Consider the following 19,582-nt stretch of genomic DNA (forward strand, 5'->3'; position numbering starts at 1 on the left):
TACCCATCTCTCCAGTTACTATGAGTCCTTGAAATGCCCATGTCCCATTGTTTCCTAAAGGTGAGGTCACTGGGTTCTGAGCATTGAGCATTCTGGGGGCGGAGCTTGTGAAGTCTTGGGTTAATGATATGGACTTCATCTAATGGTGTCGTACTGTATGTCTACTGCTTCTATCAGGGACTGACCCAACCACTGAATTGTCTGCCCTCTACCCCTTATGGTGAACCCACAGAACAGCCCCAACACCAGGAAAGGGCCCCAGTCCCTCAGGTACTTATCCATGTTGCTGGGCATTAAGGAACAGTTGATGGAGACCTGTTCCCAGTGGGAAGTGTGGCAGGGAGCACACACAGCTTTGGGCAGCCCTGCTCTCAAGATGTCTGCGATCCAGCTGTCAGAAGAAAACCTGCTCAAGAGAACTAAGTGAATAATGCCTCCTGTCTTGCCTCTTACAATCTTATTTTTGTTTCGTTACCTTCCTTCAACAAGTGGCACCAGGTCCTGAGGGAGTTCCCTACTTTCTGGCCCTACATTCTTTCCAGCCTCACCTTCCTCCCCATCCTTCACTTACCTCTCCCTTCTGATTAGGTCAGACTCCTTAGCACAGCCTGCCTACTCACATCTCTGGAGTTTTGCTCATAATGCCTCTACCTGAGTGCTCCTCCCCACTCTTTCCCCCACTGAATACCTGCTTATCCTTCAAAGCTCAGCTCAACCCCCATACTCTATGACAAACAGTTGTTTCAGTTGGCTTCCCAGAATGCTATCATCTCCAGTTTGAAGGGGTTTTGAGGATTGTCTAGTGCCAAGCCCATCAGATGCTTGAGCCCTGGAGGTAGATCTCCCCTACCCAGCAACTCATCCCCTGGGACTTGCTTGAGTCAGGGACTTACTTGCTTACACCTCCTGAGGCAACTTGACCCATTTATGGGTTGCTCAGTTAGAAAGCCCTTCCCTAATTAAGCTCAAGTCAGCCTCCCTATACTACCCCTGGGCCTAGCTCAGCTTTTTGGCACCATTTAATTACTTTCCTCTCTGTGGCCCCCCAGCATGTGACTTGGGCACTACTCTGCATGGATTACTTTCCAGGTTTACTTAACCCTCAGCTTTCCTCATACCTCACTGGCTCCTGCTTTGCAGTCTCCTTGGCTGGTTTCTCTTTTTCCCTGATCACTAAATGTTAGCATGCCCTCAGTCCTTAGCCCTCTATCTACATTCACTCCCTCAGTGATCTCATTCAGACTAAGATTTTTTTCCTTTTTATTGAATTTATTAAGGTGACACTGGTTAACAAAATTATACAAGTTTCAGGTGCACAATTGTACAACACATCATCTGGACTCTGTATTGTGTGTTCACCATTGCAAGTCATGTCTCTGTCCATCACCATTTGTCCTCCCTCTACCCTCCTTACCTCTCTACACCCCTCCCCTCAGACTCATAGTTTTAAATATCATATATACACCTATACATACCGATAACTAACGGCTTTTTATCTCCAGCTGAGACTGTTCCTCAGAACTCTAAACTCATTCACACAACAGTCCAGTTGATGTCCCTACTTGCCAGTCTATTAAGTGATCTCAAACTAACATGACCAAAACTAAACTCCTGGTCATCCACCCTCTCACCTACCCTAGCCTTCCTCCTCTCCATACATGGCAACTCTTTCCTTCCAGTTGTTCAGGCCAAAGCCTATAAGTCATCCTCAACTCCTTTATTCTCTCACACCCAAATTCACTCCATTAGCAAACTCTTTAGGCTTGCTTTCAAAACCACTTTCCTGTCACTATCACCTTATTCTAAATATCACCATCTCTCACTTCCATTATTAGTCTCCCCATAGGGTGACCAATCATCCTAGTTTGCCTGGGACTGAGGAGGTTTTCAGGACATAGGACTTTCAGTGTTAAAACCAGGAAAGTCCCAAGTAAACCAGGACAAACTGGTCACCCTTAGGAGAGCTTCCATCCTTGCCCCCACCTGCCCCACATTTCACAAGCAGACAGAATACTTAAAAAAATAGATCATTTTCTCTGCTCAAAACCTATAGTGACTTCCCATTTCACTCAGATTCAAAACCAACATCCTCAACCAAGGCCTTCAAAGCCCTGAGCAATCTAACTACCCTTCTCCGTACTTCTTCACACAATAACCTCCTTGGTGACCACAAGCAGGGCAAGCATGTTCCTGCATCAGAGCCTCTGCTTGCCATTTCCTTTATCTGGAAGGCTCTTCCTCTAGATCCGTACAGATCATTCCCTCATTTCCTTCAGGTCTCTGCTCAAGTATCCCATATCTCTATTCTGCTTTTTTAAAATTTAAATTCTTTATTATTTAAAGTATTACTTATGTCTCCTTCCCCGCCCCCCCGCCCCTCCCCCGTTGACCTCTCCCCTGCCGCTCCCACCCCCAGCACATGCCTCACCCCCCTACCGTTTGTGTCCATTGGTTATGCTTATATGCATGCATACAAATCCTTTGGTTGATCTCTTATCACGCTCCCCACCCCCCCCAACACACACACACTTTCCTTCTGGGGTTTGATGGTCTGCTCGATGCTTCTGTCTCTGGATCTGTTTTTATTCATCAGTTTAAGTTGTTCATTATGTTCCACAAATGAGTGAGATCATGTGATATTTATTTCTCTCTGATTGGCTTAATTCACTTAGCATAATGCTCTCCAGGTCCATCCATGCTATTGTGAATGCTAAGAGTTCTTTCTTTTTATGGCAGCGTAGCATTATTCCACTGTGTAGATGCACCAGTTTTCTAATCCACTCATCTGTTGATGGGCACTCAGGCTGTAAATTGGGCTGCTATGAATATAGGGGTGCATATAATCTTTCTGATTGGTGTTTTTTATTTCTTGGGATATATTCCTAGAAGTGGGATTACTGGGTCAAGTGGGAGTTCCATTTTTAATTTTTTGAGGAAACTCCATACTATTTTCCACAGTGGCTGCACCAGTCTGCATTCCCACCAGCAGTGCACGAGGGCTCCTATTTTAACGAATAGCATGTATCATCACCTAACATGATATATTTATTTATTGTGTCTTGCAATAATCGATTATTACAACCGATTAAAGGACCTTCGATGCTGAAGGACAACTACTAGAGCAAGTGCCAGGAGAATTTAAAAGGGAGCAAGCTCGGCGAGGAGCAGCAGACCCGAGCGACTTTCCAGAGGAGACTTGGAGAGCAGAGGCTGCTGGTACCCACCCGGCGGGCGTGAATCCGGGCGGGCTCCAAGGAGGGGGCGGGCAGTGGAAGGACGTGCAGAGCCCGCGGACCGGCGGGGCATTGAGACCCTAACTCCCGCCCCGCCCCCTTCGCCCGGCCGGCTCCCGGAACCTTGAGCTCGCGGAACCTCGAGGCCGGAGCGCCGGTGCAGCGGACCCGGAGCGCCAATGGAGCGGGCGCGCGGCCCGCGGGCCGTGGCCGGCGCGCCTGAGGACACTGAGGAGAAGGTGGAGGAGGTGGAGGAAGTGGGGGCAGCGATGGCTGCCGTGGTGGCGGCGGCGGGAGGCGCCGGTCCGGCAGTCCTGCAGGTGGCGGGCCTCTATCGGGGCCTGTGCGCGGTGCGCAGCCGCGCCCTGGGCCTGGGGCTCGTGTCACCCGCGCAGCTGCGCGTGTTCCCCGTGCGCTGCGCCTCTCGCCAGCCCGCGGGGGGCGACGACGGCGGCAGGGTCGGGGCCGAGCTCGAGGCCAACCCTTTCTACGATCGTTACCGCGACAAGATCCAGCAGCTGCGCAGGTGCGGGCTCCCTCGGACGGGCGGCGGGCAGGGAGGAGGGGAGGCGACGGGCCTGCGGTTCCGGTGTGTCTGACGCTTGGAGTGCTTACCATATACCTGCGAGGTGGGCACTACCACTGTCCGCACTCAGAGGAAGTATCCAGGCTCAGAGAGGCAAATCACTGCCTCATGTCACACAGCTAGTGTTAGAGCTGAGTCTCCGCAAAGCCCTGGCTTTTTCTCCGTGGCCTGCCTTTGTGCTTCAGTTCTCAAAGACTCTTAACAGCCTTTCCTAAGTAGGCAGCTCCAAGACACCTGTCCTTAAAGAAATGGGAAAATGGAGCTTTCCAGAGAAGGGACTTGACTTGCTCGAGGTCACATACTGACTCAGCTGAGGCCTGGTAGTAGTGTCCCAGTTGGATCATCCATTGAACCCTCTCATTAAGGTGAGAAAGCTGAGTGTCAGAGAGAGAGTAAGAGACCTGCCCAAGAACACACAGCTGGTTGGCATTCATCTGCTTCCAGATGAAAGGACCTGGGGGTTAGAGGAAGTTTGGGTGGGTGTGTGGGGCCCATAGTAGGGTCTGAAGAATTCAAGTGGAAGAGCTAAAGGAGATCAAAGGTGAAAATTAAAGGGGCTTAGGAGAGAATTTGGCAGGGTGGGCAGACAGTTGTCTTATGGAAGGAAACCAAAGACTAAATACTGTAACTTCTTTGAGTTCGGTCTCATCTCTCATTCCACGACCTTAATTTAATCCCCCATCATCTTCACCTGGACTCTTGCTGTCATCCTTTAGCTAGTCTTCCCCACCCATCTTGGACCCCTCCATCCCAGTCTATCTCATTGCTACTATGGTGACTTTTCTTCTTTTTGAAAGAATGATGGAATAAATGACTATTTTTGCTTTTCTTTCAACATCATTCAAATATACTCACATATTTGTCTTTTTAAAAACCTTTTCTTGGCCTGCATTTCCCTTCAGCCTTTTGTCATTGATCTCTTTCACAAACAGGCATGTCAGGAGAGTTGTCTACTCATACTCTGAATATTTTACAACTAGTCTTCATTCTTACCCAAGAGCAAGTGAATGACTGGTCTTACTCTCCTCCACTAGATCATTCCCATCGACATTTACATACTGCTATGTGAACTTCCCGCTGACCTCTGGATAATGTCCATTTTCCTTCGAGTTCCTCACAAGGCTCTTATGCTGTGAGCCTTGTCTCCCTAGCTTTATTACCAAAACTCCCTTTGAGCACTGTGGGTTAACACAAAGGAATACAGGAATGGGATTGGGGGAGGATATTCCAGGTAAGGGGGGCAGCAGCAAAGGTACAGGGGCATGAAACCACCTCAAACCATTTGGGAATGTTTGAGTAAAATTGCATCATACACCCGTAGCATTTTACTATACTTAGTTACTTGTCTGTCCCTCTCACTAGATAGAAGCTCCTTGAGGTGGGGACTCTTTCTTAATTATTTTTGTACCCATAGAGTCCAGAAAGGTAAACAGCAAGCAAGGGATAACACAGTTTGTTGAATGAATGAAAAAGGGTAAGTTCTAGAAGCAGCTGAGAGACCCAGTCAGGGAGATGGGAGGGAAAGCTGTGTGGATACAAAAAGGAAAGGATCATGAGGTGAAAAGGGAGATGAAAGCAGGGCCAAAAAAGGGTCAGTAAAACCTGGGCCAAGTTAAGGGAAGAGGAATAGAGCCTGGCCTTAGGACCCAGGACCAAACATGTAGGAGCATATCATGAGATATTTTATTTTTTTTTTTTTAAATAAATCTTTATTCAGATTATTACAATTATTTCTCCTTTTTTCCCCCATAGTTCCCCTCCAGCCATTTCCCACCCCACCTTCTGCCCTCACCTACCCCCCACTGTCCCCATCCATAGGTGTACGACCTTTGTCCAGTCTCTTTATGAACCCCCCCATACCCCTTTCCCCCTGAGAATTATCAGTCCACTCCCTTTCCATGACCCCGATTCTACTGTATTCACCAGATTATTCTGTTCCTCAGGTTTTTAATTCACTTGATTTTTAGGTTCACTTGTTGATAGATATGTATTTGTTGTTCATAATTTTTATCTTTCCTTTTTTCTTCTTCCTCTTCTTTAAGAATACCTTTCAGCATTTCATATAATACTGGTTTGGTGGTGATGAACTCCTTTAGCTTTTTCTTGTCTGTGAAACTCTTTATCTGCCCTTCAATTCTGAATGATAGCTTTGCTGGGTAGAGTAATCTTGGTTGTAGGTTCTTGCTATTCATCACATTGAAAATTTCTTGCCACTCCCGTCTGGCCTGCATAGTTTCCGTTGAAAAGTCAGCTGACAGTCATATGGGTGCTCCCCTGTAGGTAACTAACTGTTTTTCTCTTGCTGCTTTTAATATTCTCTCTTTGTCTTTTGCTCTTGGCATTTTAATTATGATGTGTCTTGGTGTAGTCCTCTTTGGATTCCTTTTGTTTGGGGTTCTGTGGGCTTCCTGGACTTGTAAGTCTATTTCTTTCACCAGGTGGGGGAAGTTTTCGGTCATTATTTCTTCAAATAGGTTTTCAGTATTTTGCTCTCTCTCTTCTTCTGGCACCCCCATAATTCTGATGTTGGTACGCTTGAAGTTGTCCCAGAGTCTTCTTACATTATCTTCAACTTTTTGGATTTTTTTTTTTGCTTTTTGCTTTTTCGGTTGAGTGTTTTTTGCTTCTTTGTATTTCAATTCTTTGACTTGATTTTTGTGTTCCTCTTGTCTGTTTTTGGGTCTCTGTATAATATTTTTTATTTCAGTCAGTGTATGTTTAATTTCTAGTTGGTCCTTTTTCATCTCTTCGAGGGTCTCGTTATATTTATCGGCCTTTTCTAGGATATTCTTAAAAAGCCTTATAACCGTGGTTTTGAATTCTATATCCAGTCGTTTGTTTTCCTCCATTTCTTTCGTTTGTGATCTGATTCTTAGACGCCGCATTTTCACTGCTTCCCTGAGTTGGTAGATTTGTGTGCTAGGTTTCCAATTTGGCCCAGCGGGTCTGCCTCCCCAGTTAACCTGAGGTGGACACTCTTGGTGCACCCCTTTGTGGACTGTGTATACAGCCTTGTTGTAATTAAGTCTTTATTGTTGTTGGTATCACTGGGAAGAATTGACCTCCAGGCCAGTTGGCTGTAAGGATCAGCTGTGTCTATGCTGGGAGAAGTCCGGTGCTGGAGACAGCCTTATAGGATTAGACTTGCCAAATTGCAATAGCCTCTGTGCTCAGCTTGGATGGGGTGGAGTCTCAGTCTTGGCTTCCCATCAGCCTTGCCCTTGCTAGCACGTGTGTGCCTTCAGTCCTCTGCCTTCCCGGCTCCCGATTCTCCGCCCGAGAGTCCAGACTCCCCCCACAAGAGCGTGGGTCCCCGGGGGCTCGCCTGGAACTGGGGTTCACTGCAGTCAGAACTGGGGCTCACTTCAGTCAGAACTGGGGTTTTGTGCCGTCAGGAGCCTCTCACTCCCTTCCGCTAGGGAAAGCCTGTGGCAGCCTCCGCAGCCTTTGTGCGCACTGGCGCGAGCGGACTTTCAGTCTTCCGCCTTCCCCGGCTCCCGAGTCTCCGCCCGAGAGTCCAGACTCCCCCCACAAGAGCGTGGGTCCCCAGGGGCTCGCCCGGAATAGGTGTTCAGTGCAGTCAGAACTGGGGTTCAATGCGGTCGGGGGCTCCCTTCCCCCTTCCGCCAGAGAAAGCCAGCCAGGCTCTCAGCTGCTCTTCCTCTCCGCACGCACAAAGACCCTTTGCCGTACCTCCAATTCTCTGTGAGCTTTTCTCCTTCCTTCTAGTTGTAGAATTTTCACTCAGTCAGCTTTCCTGTGGTTCTGGATGGTGTCCGTTCTGTCTTTTAGTAGTAGTTTTGAAATTGTTGTGCGAGGCAGCAGTTTAGGTGTTTACCTATGCCGCCATCTTGGTTTCTCCTCATGAGATATTTTAAAGGGACTTACAGTCCTCATTGGTTTGTGCTGAGTCATACTCACAAAAACCTGGGCTATTAGAGTACCAGCCACAGGTGTGATGTGAGCCAACAGAGGGACAAAGCTGTGTGCCCCATTCACTCCAGTCCAGCCCAGAATCTGGGTTTTACATCACACCCTGCATGGGTGAATTGGGAGGTTTTGATCTAGCTCCAGGCCCACTATATCTAGAGTGTGGACAGACTGGAGTGTGTCCAGAGAGCAGGTCCACAGTGAGGAAAGATTCACAAGTCACATGTAGGGAAAGGGGTCTCAAAAAACTGAAGAAATTTTACCTAGAAAAGATAAATTTAAAGGGTGACATAATAGTGATTTTCACTCATATAAAAGGAATTAGACATTTTCTCTTATTCCTGAGGATGAAAGGTAACAGATAAATTTAGGCTCAGAATATTTTAATAATGACGCCCAAGGCAGGAGTACACAGGCTCACTGCCTAAGCCACCCCTCACTGTCTATCCACTCACCATGGGAGGCCCATGTGTGGCCTCCCTGGTTCTGGTACTTGTGGCCCTGGCCGGGCAGTTGCCAAACCCCACTGGGCAGGACCTCTGGAGCCACTCTGTACCCAGGAGCTGGCCTACTACAGAGGGAAACATACACTCAGGACATGGCAGTGCGGGGAGCAGTGTTTAATATCTCTGGAAAGGAGTTTTATGGAAGAGACCCCCCTACAGTGCCTTGAACAGCCAGGATTCCACCAGAGAGCTGAGCAGGACATGCTTGGATCTTATAGATATCATCCATGACACTACAGGTTTCATGGCTGAGGAGCTGGAGTATTCACCAAAGTGTACAGAACCAAATATCATATCATTAGCTACACAGCCTAAAGAATTATTATCAAGGATGACAGCCCCAACCTGGACTTCAGGCCTGAAGACCAGCCCCATTTTGACATAAAGGAAAAATTCTGACGTTCCATCTGCAGGAGCAGGTTTTTTTGGAAAGAGGGTCAGGGAGATACTCAGGTGCTAAATCTGCAAAATAGGTTGGCCAAAGCCTCTGAATCACCTGCATCTGAAGAAACATGTTTAACCTGAGGAGAAGATGCCCAAGAACTAGATGTGTTCAAGTAAAAGCCTGACACCTGGTAGGAATGTTTTTAGATTTCTGCCTGAGGAGGTGACCCAGCAAGATGACCTCAAAGTCCCCTTCCCATCTTGAGAATTTGAATTCCAAGTACCCAAAGTGTAAGTACCTGAGGGGCCAAGCTCTCCGTCACCTTGGGAAATATTCTGCAGGAGAAAAAGGTTACACTGGCCTCTTGAGGATTAACAAAAGTTGAATAACTAGACAACTTTGTCCACTTTTTGATTTGTAGGCCTAACTAACTGAAGGCAAATCCTTCAGCCTCTGAATACCTGTGTCCCCTCTCTGTAGAAATGGAACATATTGTTTGTCCTTTCCAAATCTGAAAAGGTCCCAGTGGTTTAACTGGTTTACCTTTGATCAGGTCTGACCCAGCTGCTTTTGAGTCTCGACTAGAGAAGCGCAGTGAGTTTCGGAAGCAGCCCGTGGGGCACTCCAGGCAAGGTGATTTTATCAAATGTGTGGAACAGAAGGTAAGACCTGTCCCTTTTTGGGTTATTGGCTCACCAGTGCTCTCCACCCTCAACCCCAACCTGTATCCTGGAATTGGGCCCATTAATGGGTCAGCGGGATGAATGGAATAGAGCCTCTCTCTACTCAGCTCAGTCTCCTACTCTTTCTGGCACATCACTGTGGTCACGGAGATATAGAGGGATGGGAATAGTAGTCTCTGCTCCCAGGGATGCAGTCGAGTGATCAAAGTAAGGCGCACATGGCAGTGGGCTGTAGAGAGCGGGTGGCAAAAAAGTGCCTAATAGCTATTATTATCCCTAAATAAGAATCAAAGCTGGGGGAAAGCATGTTGAAAGCTGTGTATAGGAAAGTCTAATGCAGTGCTTTTCAAACTTTTTGACCATGACCCGCAGAAAGAAATATATTTTACACTAATTCAGTACACAAATAAGTATATGATTGTAACTGAAACAAAATTTTTATAAAACAATGCTTTTGCTACATGCAATGTACTCTTATTTATTTTATCTTTTTAAAACTTTGGCCACTAAATTGATTTCAACCTATGATTTGAAAAATACTTATCTAGGATGATGCACAGAACTAGTTGAAGTGGGAGAAGCCAAAACCAGGGAGGATGTATAGTAGTCTAGGTGTGGGCTGTGTGGGCTGAAATAAGGTAGTTACAGTGGGAAATTGGGGTTTGACATTGTATTTTGAAATGAGAGATGTTTCTTTTACTTAGAGAATAACTTTTTTTGCTTTGGGTATCCTAAGTTTTAAGAGAATCCACCCATTCTTTTAATAAGTGATTAATTAGAATCAGAGCAGTAGTCAGTGGGTTAATCATTGTAAGGTTGGGGAATAAATTCAACCTTCTATGACAAACAATTTACAGCTTTATGTGAACAAACAACTCGACTACAAATATTTTAACAAATGTAATTTACCATAATAAACTTATAGTGCCAATAATAGTTCTTTACTGTATTATCAACTTTCAATATTATATGGGAAAGCTCTTTGCCCCTTTTTGTAGACGGATTTAGAAATTCAACTTTATGATAAGATGCAGAATAAGATTTCATTATACTATGGCAACTCTTAGGTAAATATTTACTTACAGTCTTTCTTATCTAGTTACTCAGAGGAAGGCTGATTAATGGCTAATCACTCCATTTCCAAAGCCTCATCTTTTCTTTGAGTCATTGGATTCTGTCACATGAGACCCAACATCCTCTTTTGCAATAATTTTTTATAAAAAAATTTCCCTTTTCTACCCTGAAATAAAATGTAGACAATATAATCCACCTACACACATAGTTTCAGAGGGGAAAATATCAATATAGTGCCCTAACTATAAAATAAAGGAAAGTATTTTTAAATAAAATTCATATTTTAATATGTGAGTTCTTGGGCACAACTGTGACCTAATGAAGTCATCAGATGCTTTCACCTTTATGTGAAATCACTGTGGATAACATAAGCAGCAAAAGCTGACTGGTGCGGGGGGATTGTGCTGGTAATTATAAAAACTCCCAAACCATGAGCAGTGTTGTAATCAGTGACCCTCACGGATTCCACAATATAGTCTTCTCTCGAGTTACATAGTAATTGCGTTTCTGAAAAATTTAGTGTTTATTAAAGCCATGCTTAAAAAAATAAATAGAGAAAGAAAAGGAAAGGAAAGAAAACAGATTTCAGGCCGAGGTAATGGAAGGAAGGAAGGAAAAGAAGGAAGGCGAAAAGGAGGAGGGGAGGGAGGAGGGAGGAAGGGAAAGGAAGGAAGGAAGGAAGGAAGGAAGGAAGGAAGGAAGGAAGGAAGGAAGGAAGGAAGGAAGGAAACAGTTAGATTTCAGGCCCAGGTCATTATAAAAAAGGTGTTTCACTTACAAGGATGTCTAGCTAGACATTGAGAAGTTATCCAGGATGAGGGAAAGTGCTTCATTATGTAGAACTCATCTGTAAAATTGTGGCTCATTTAGCATCCCTGTCCCTCCATAAATGATCCAGTCAATTATTGTGCTAAAAAAGTTGTCTCCACAGATTTCAAAGGCATCTGTAGGGGAGTAGTAATGTACTCATTTAAATTTCTTATTAAGTGCTCTTAACACTTGGGCACATAGTTTCAATTATAATTTTAATTACTTTATTTCACTGGTTTTCAAGTTCACTTTTTTTTTTTCACATTTTAACATCTTCGAAATTGCCTTAAAATTGATAATGAAATATAAGTATAGTGTTATTGTTTAATTGGCATAATTTTCTAATACATAAAATAATGGTGCTTCTTAAAATCTGTGGTGTCCTTGATTAGATAAAATGTAGTAAGTTTAAATTTTTTATTTCTGTAAGTAAAAATGGAAATGAATGAATTGGAGGGACGTTGTTGAAAAAGAATACACCAGGCTTAGTCATTGAAAAGTGAAGGCAGTTGTGCAAATGGAGGGTTTTGTTTTCACAATACACCTAAAGGTGAGTGGTAAGAAAATGAAATCACTTCTCTTTGGTATGTTTACATATGAAGGAAAGACTGCATTAGAATGCTGTCAGTGTATAGGGTCTGACCAAAAAGACCAGGGTGTATCCAAATAGGTTTTCCTATACCAGTCTTTTGTCTAATTTGTGGGTATGAGTTCTCTGGGCATAATTTATGAAAGGTTTGGATATATTAAAGCACAGAGTAATGCAAGGCAGGGTTTTATGCAGAAAGTGTTTTTCACCTTCAAAGCCCAGGTGTAGCTTGTACTCCTTCCCTCTGAAAGGCTTGATCTTGAACTGAGAAACTGAGTGGAAGACTCACTCAGAACAACCCATGCCCACTATAAGAAACAATCAAAATGGGATTTTCTGACTGTGGCCTTGATTTATCAGAGATAGTGGATTAAGAGAGAAAATAATCACCTTCAGTTGTTTTTGGCCTTTTTTGAGGGGCAGTCTAATTTGATGGAAGGAATATTAAGACTGAATACTAAAAAGACTTTATAGTCTGCTGAGGATGTCTACCATCAGAAGTGCTGTCACAGATAAGAAACAGCCTTGGAAAATAGATCTTTCCATTCCTTACCTCCTCTGTGGTTCACTGTGGAGCAGATCAGAGAGCGGAACACAGAAAACCCAAGCAACCCTTAATCTGGGAAGGAGCCCCTTATATCCATAGAATATAAGGATATAGAATGCATTCTCAGTACTAGTAAATGCTGGTCTTTAACAAAGGAATACTTTCTCATCTCTGTATCTCAGAAGCTATGTAAAAAAAGAAGTTCTCACAACTCTTAAGAACAGTATGTACAGTTACTATATGGAGTGGAGAGAGATGAGTTCTTAGGTACAATATTACTAAATGCGTTATTGGGCACCTCACTACCTCGGTGGTCTTTTTCTTCTCAGTGAAGTATAGATTCATGTCTTGTCTATCATATTTCAGGCAAACACTTTGGGGAAACAGCCTATGAACAGAGGATTCACTAAGGACAAGGTAGGTTTCTAATTAAATACCCAGGTTTGAAGCCACATGTAACATCTATAATAATAAAAGTGTAATATGCTAATTAGACTGGACAGCCAACCTTCCAGACGTCCTTCTGGATGACTTTCCGGACAAAGCCGGGGCTGCGAGGGTCGAGGCAAGCCACTGTGGCTGTGAGGGCCAAGCCCCTTGCACGAATTTTGTGCATCAGGCCTCTAGTCTATAATAAGAGACTGCAAATATGAACATGTTTACTGTGGTTCAGTGATTTTGTGATTTACCAACTGTGGTGATGAGAAATATTCTATGAATTTTTGTGTCCTTGATGTGACACCTAGTATAGTGTGAATCCTGGAGATGTTAGAGGAAATATAGTGATACCCTTTTTTCCCATAGGAATTTGTTTTTAAAAATCAAATAAAAACATGTTTACTCTGTCATTTAACTTGCAAATAAGGAGCAACTCCTGGCAGAATGGCAGTTAAATTAAAGATAACTAAACTTTCTCCTCTTACCAGTTGCAAAGTGCTGCAGTGCTCATTGTGAGGGTGAAGGATTTAGGACAGGGGTGGGCAAACTTTTTGACTCGAGGGCCAACAATGGGTTCTTAAACTGGACCGGAGGGCCGGAACAAAAGCATGGATGGAGTGTTTGTGTGAACTAATATAAATTCAAAGTAAAGGAGCGGAGGGGAGAGCAAGAGAACCCTCCACTCTTTCGGCTCCGTGGGCCGGATCTGGCCCGCGGGCCATAGTTTGCCCACGGCTGATTTAGGAAGTACCTGTACCCCCCAAGAATAGAACTGCAAATACCTGCCCGGGCTTGGAGGCTCACTTCTTTGCGCATAGAAGTTTTCTTACACTCTTCTCTGATGCACTGTACTGACATGTTGCTTCCCACAAAGTTTACAGATAAAGTAAAGCTGCTTTGTTTTTTAAATTGTGGTGTTAATTTCCTTTTATTTTCCCTTTCAGACTCTCAGTTCAATCTTTAACATTGAGATGGTGAAAGACAAAACTGCAGAAGAAATAAAGCAGGTATTGAATAAAAATGGGTGGATGTACTTTATGAAAATGTGTGCTCTGTGAACCAAATCTGAAAGTAGAAAGGACCATAGATTTCCTGACACCTCTTTCTAGCCAAAAGGAAAAGTGGCCATGGATAGAAAAGTGATGAATTACATGAAAAATAGTGGCATAAGAAAACTTACCTTTCTTGGTCTCAAAACTGCATATTTAATCAACTCACATCCCTTTCCTCTTCATTCCTGTTGTCCACATCTTATTTAAAAATCTTTGCTGCTCTATACCTGGATTACTGTACTACCTTTCTAAATAGATTTTCCTGCTCTTATTTCTCCCACTCCCCCTATCATATCCTCACCAGTTGAATCCTCTTAAAGTTCTGCTCTGGAGAAGCATAATGTATTGATTAAGAACAAAGACTCTAGAACCAAGCTGCCTATTTTAAATCCTAGCTCTGCCCACTTACTAGCTGAATGACTTTATAAGTTAGTTAACCCCTTGGAGCCTTAGTTTCCCTATCTGTAAAGTGGAGATAATAATAGTACTTACCTTATAGAATTATTTGGGAAATTAAATGAGTTAATATTTGTAAAGCACTTTAAACAATTCCTGGCATAGAGTAAATGCTATATTTGTGTTTTTATTTTTTTTTAATTTATTTTTTAATATATTTTCATTGATTTCAGAGAGGAAGGGAGAGGGAGAGGGTGATAGAAACATCAATGATAATAAAGAATCACTGATAGGCTGCCTCCTGCATGCCCCACACTGGAGATTGAGCCCCCAACCCAGGCATGTGCCCTGTCTGGGAATCGAACCATGACCTTCTGGTTTAGAGCTCTGCGCTCGACCATTGAGCCACACCAGCTGGGCCTTCAAAGCACTCTTCATCTGTCCTGCCTCTGCTTATTTCACTGCTATTTAAATGTTCATGTCTGATTCTTTTCTCTAATCCTATCTAATAAAAGAGTAATATGCAAATTGACCATACCTCCACTATACCCACAGGCCACACCCACCAGCCAATCAGGAGCCAGTATGAAAATTAACCCAACCAAGATGGCTGTGGCCACGGAGTGAGCAGGAGGCTTGGGTTTCCCTGGCAATGGAGGAAGCCAAGTTTCCTGCACACCCGGGCCAGCCCAGGCCTCCGCTGAAGGCTACAAAGTTTCAATTATAGAAGATAAATAAATCCCAACAAAAATGGCTGCAGCCACGGAGCGAACAGGAGGCTTGGGTTTCCCTGGTGATGGAGGAAGCCAAGCTTTCTGCACACCCTGGCCGGCCCAGGCCTCCACTGAAGGTACAAAGTTTCAATTATAGGAGATAAATAAATCCCAGATCCCAGGGCCTCCACTTGGGTCGCCATGGGGTGTGGCCGGCCTGCAAACCACCACAGCCCCTCACCCAGGCTGCCCCACACCCCAAGGGAACCCCCACCCTGATCCAGGACACCCTTCAGGGCAAATCAGCCGGACCCCACCCGTGCACCTGGCCTCTATTCTATCTATTAAAAGAGTAATATGCAAATTGACCATCACTCCATGCACAAGATGGCTGCCCCCATGTGGTCACAAGATGGCCACCACAAGATGGCCAGCAGGGGAGGGCAGTTGTGAGTGATCAGGCCAGCAGGGGAGGGCAGTTGGGAGGGACCAGGCCTGCAAGGGAGGGCAGTTAGGGGTGACCAGGCCTGCAGAGGAGGGAAGTTGGGGGTGACTGGGCCTGCAGGGAAGGGCAGTTGGGGGGGACCCAGGCCTGCAGGGGAGGGCAGTTAGGGGCAATCAGGCTGGCAGGGGAGCAGTTAGACATCAATCAGGCTGGCAAGGGAGTGGTTAGGGGGTGATAAGGCTGACAGGCAAAAGCGGTTAGGGGCAATCAGGAAGGCAGGCAGGCAAGCAAGCAGTTGGGAGCCAGCAGTCCTGGATTGTGAGAGGGATGTCCGACTGCCTGTTTAGGCCCGATCCTACCTGGAGAGGGTGCAGGCTGGGCTGAGGGACACCCCCCCCCCCCCGTGCATGAATTTCGTGCACCGGGCCTCTAGTTAGATTATAATATGCTATTTATTGGCATTCCTTATAGTTCCATGAGTTGTGTTTTAGATATATTGAGAGAAGCTATATATATAAAAGGCTAAGCAACCGTTGCATCCAAAACAACCAAATGGACGACCAAACAGGCTGTGTGAGGCGATCAGGCTGGCAGGTGGGTTAGTGAGGGGCGACCAAACGACTGAGCAGCAGGCTGCATGGGGCGACCAGGCCGGCAGGGGGGTTAGTGAGCGACGACCAAACGACTGAGCAGCAGGCTGCGTGGGGCTACCAGGCCAGCAGCGGGGGTAGTTGGGGGCAACCAGGCCAGGAGGGGGAGGCAGTGAGAGGCAACCAGGCTAGAGGGGGGGCAGTTCAGGGTGACCACACCGGGTGGGGGGCAGTAAGGGGCGACCAGGCTGGTGAGGGGGCAGTTGGGGGCAACCAGACCGGCAGGGGGGGGCACTAAGAGGCTACCAGGCAGCAGGGGGGCAGTTCGGGATGACCAGGCCGGCGGGTGGGGCAGTTCGGGGCAACTACACCGGCAGGGGGGCAGTTGGGGGTGACCAGACCAGCAGTCAGGCATCCCCTGAAGGGTCCCGGATTGGAGAGGGTACAGGCTGGGCTGAGGGCCTCCCCCCCCCCCCCCCCGCCCCATACACGAATTTCGTGCACCGGGCCTCCAATCAAAATAATAAAAACAGTATATGTGTCAGATATTGTTCATGCTTCAAATGCACTATTTCATTAACTACTTTGTAAAGTAGGTGCTGTAATTCCAAATTTACTATTGAGGAAACTGTAGCTTAAAGAGATTAAGTAACTTAGTAAGTGGTAGAGCTAGAGTTATTTGGGGAATTAAACATGAGACTCAAACCCATGTCCGTTTCACTCTGCATCATATTCCTTTATGGGAAGTTGTGCCAGTTGCCATAGTTGCTTTTGGGTGCTACATCATTCATTTTCAGTAAACATTTATTGAATACCTATTAAATGTCATTCTCTGTGCCACACATAGAAATAAATGAGAGAATCCCCTACTCTCAAGGAGCTTTAACCTGGTGGAAGGATAGACACAAAAATAAGGACAGCACAGGATTTTAACTTCTGTTAATAGAGGCTTATGCAAAGTCTCAAAGAGACCTCAAACTGCCTTTGGGAAGAAGTGCCAATGGAAAGTAGACACCAAGCATGTCCTTTAGTGGGGAGAGAAGCCAGGCCCGAGACTCCTGATCATATGACAAATACCACTGAGACCTATAATTTTAGATACAAATTTGTGTTTGTTAAAATAATTTTGACCAAAGTCAATTTTGTTAGGAAGTATCTATCAATCTCATGTATTTCAGTGTTGATTCATAAACTATCTACTAATATAAATTAAATAAAAATAAGCAGGATATGCTATCCTTAAAATGAGAAGACTGTTCTGACATGAAAAATAAAAGCAAAGCAACCTTAGGCTGCACTGATAGAGTGATTTACCCAAGTCCTAGGAAGTAACAGTCCTTCTGTGCTCTGTGTTGGCTAGATCACACTTTGATTAGTATCTTCAGTTGGGCCCCCCATTTTAATGGGAATGTTAACAAAACAGCAGCTTTAAAGGAGGGTGGTCCATTCTTCAACACCAGTTCAGATGTCACTTTGGCTATGTCTTCCCCTGCTTCTATGCCTTTGCTAATGTTGTCATTCTCTTTTTGGAATGTTCTCTTATCTTCTTCCCTACCTCTTTGTCTTCCCAGACTCCCTGTTCACCTGGCTAACTCCTGATCATTTTTCAAGATACATCTCAAGTGTCCTCTCCTCTGGCACTCATTCCCTAACTTGGGTTAAGGGCTCTTCGTTGCCCTCAGAGCACTTTGGCTCCAGTTTGCATTGTAATTCTGTTGTGCTAAGCACAAACCTAAATTATTTCAGCTCATCTTCACAACAGTCCTGTGAGGGTGATACTATTGCTGTTTTACTGATGGTTATATAGATATTATTTTGTTATTTTTCAGTAACTTGCCTAAAGTAGCATAGCTAGCAAATGATTGGAGCTGGGATTTGTATCCAGACCTGCCTGACTCCAGACTCTGGGTTCTGAGTGACTAATGTCCTACTCTCTAAGAAGGCCCACAATTGGCTAGGGCAGTGGTTGGCAAACTGCGGCTCGCGAGCCGCGGTTTGCCACTCTGTTGACTAATAAGTTTGCCGACCACTGGATAGGGGCTTAATCACAAGGAACAACAACAGCCTGTAATTATTGGAATTGAGAGTCTAGGTCAGTGGTCAGCAAACTCATTAGTCAACAGAGCCGCAGTTTGCCAACCACTGGACTAGGGAGTTTGGGTTTGGGGAAGGAAGAGAGAAGATATGAAAAGGAAAAAAAAAAAGAGCTTGTCTATTATATACAAGGCACGTCTTGAGAGAAATGATTAACAAGGTCATAGACTCCATTTCTCTGACAGGAATTTGTTATTAAGAGTTACAGTTTAATTATCTAGAAGAGTAGATGGTATTAAATCTTTTTGTAATCATGTACTAGTAATAAAAGAATTACTTTGGGTTTTCCTCTCTGTTATCAAATTGTATGTTACTGTGAGTAATGAAAGCTGTCATCATTCCTTGGTGCAGGTTGAAAAGATTACCCACATGTCACAGACATACTCTCTTTTTTGTACAGATTTGGCAGCAGTATTTTGCAGCAAAAGATACAGTCTACGCAGTTATTCCTGTAAGTAGTTTGGAGGGGAAAATGAAAGTGTTATAGCATGAAGGTCAGGTCTCTAACCTTAGCAGGCAGTTGCCTTTACTTTTCCTATGTTTATTGCCTCTTGAGAACTTACGCTTATAGCTCTGAGGGTTTTTATTATGCCCTGAGTACCAAAGATTGGAAGCTCCATATGGTATATTTATAGCTCTTGTTTTCCCATATTCTGGTTTAGAAATGTCTCTTTGAGTCAAGTCTCTGACAAGGGAGCGTGGTGTAAGTTCATGTTGCTGAGCAATTTCTAAGTCTTTTATTTCTTTCTGGTGTTTCCCAAGCTATTGGAATTTAACACAGGGCCTCTAGCATAGGTTTCTTCCTTTCTTATTTATAAGTGACCTATACATGAGCTGCCTTGGAGCCTCTTCCTAATCTTTTTCTGACATTTCCCCTTACCAAGTGGCATTTTCTTGTGGGGTGTTTTGTTTCTTTCCTTCTTAAAATTGCTGTCATGGAGATAGATACTCTCTGGTCACTGCTTGACCATTAAGCAGCATTTGATGTACTGAGGTATCAGCTAGTTCTTTAATTGTTCTTCCCGGAAGAGGAAATAACCTAGGGTAAGTTTATATCAAGCAATATGCACCAAGCTTACGTGTGTAATTGTAAGATTAAGGAGAAAAACTTATAGATGAAAAAATAAAGCCAGGCCTTTTGGTTGTTGTAAGAGTATTGTTATTTTTTTCTACCTCTTATACATGTATACCCTTGCCCTTCAAAAGTTCAAAAGCCAAGGGATCTGTACTTCTATGATATTTAGATCTCTGATACTGGCTCACTGTTTGAATGGGACTTTTTAAGCCTTCCCCCAGACAGACTTAGTGACCTGATATCTCAGACACTTAGCAGAGTCCCCTGGAGAGTTTGGAGCATTTAGAGTATACACTGTTCACAGCAGATTCTGACACTGAACAGCAAAGAATACATCTGGTTTTTCCTCTCTGTCATAAAAGGCAGTTGTAAATGATGAAACTTATTTTAGTTGTATTTTAGTTCTGGAGTTCAGTCTTGGTGAATTTAAGTGTCA

The 19,582-nt window shown here is 44.5% G+C and overlaps 1 protein-coding gene across 3 annotated transcripts in view; it reads left to right on the forward strand.

The window, feature by feature from the left end:
- The first annotated feature begins 3,205 nt into the window (after positions 1-3,205).
- The window catches only part of ATPAF1 (ATP synthase mitochondrial F1 complex assembly factor 1), a 32,510-nt gene continuing 16,133 nt past the window's right edge, over positions 3,206-19,582 (forward strand). The window contains exons 1-5 of one of the 3 annotated variants that reach the window (XM_080658118.1): positions 3,206-3,759; positions 9,194-9,302; positions 12,710-12,760; positions 13,726-13,788; positions 18,472-18,522. In XM_080658118.1, coding sequence (XP_080514244.1) covers positions 3,413-3,759; positions 9,194-9,302; positions 12,710-12,760; positions 13,726-13,788; positions 18,472-18,522 — 621 coding nt within the window. In that variant the 5' untranslated portion in view covers positions 3,206-3,412. The remainder of the gene's footprint in view (positions 3,760-9,193; positions 9,303-12,709; positions 12,761-13,725; positions 13,789-18,471; positions 18,523-19,582) is intronic. The other 2 variants (XM_080658119.1, XM_080658120.1) reach the window with 2 other exon arrangements.

This window comes from Plecotus auritus (genome assembly GCF_963455305.1).
Source record: "Plecotus auritus genome assembly, chromosome: 2".
NCBI classification, from domain to species: domain Eukaryota; kingdom Metazoa; phylum Chordata; class Mammalia; order Chiroptera; family Vespertilionidae; genus Plecotus; species Plecotus auritus.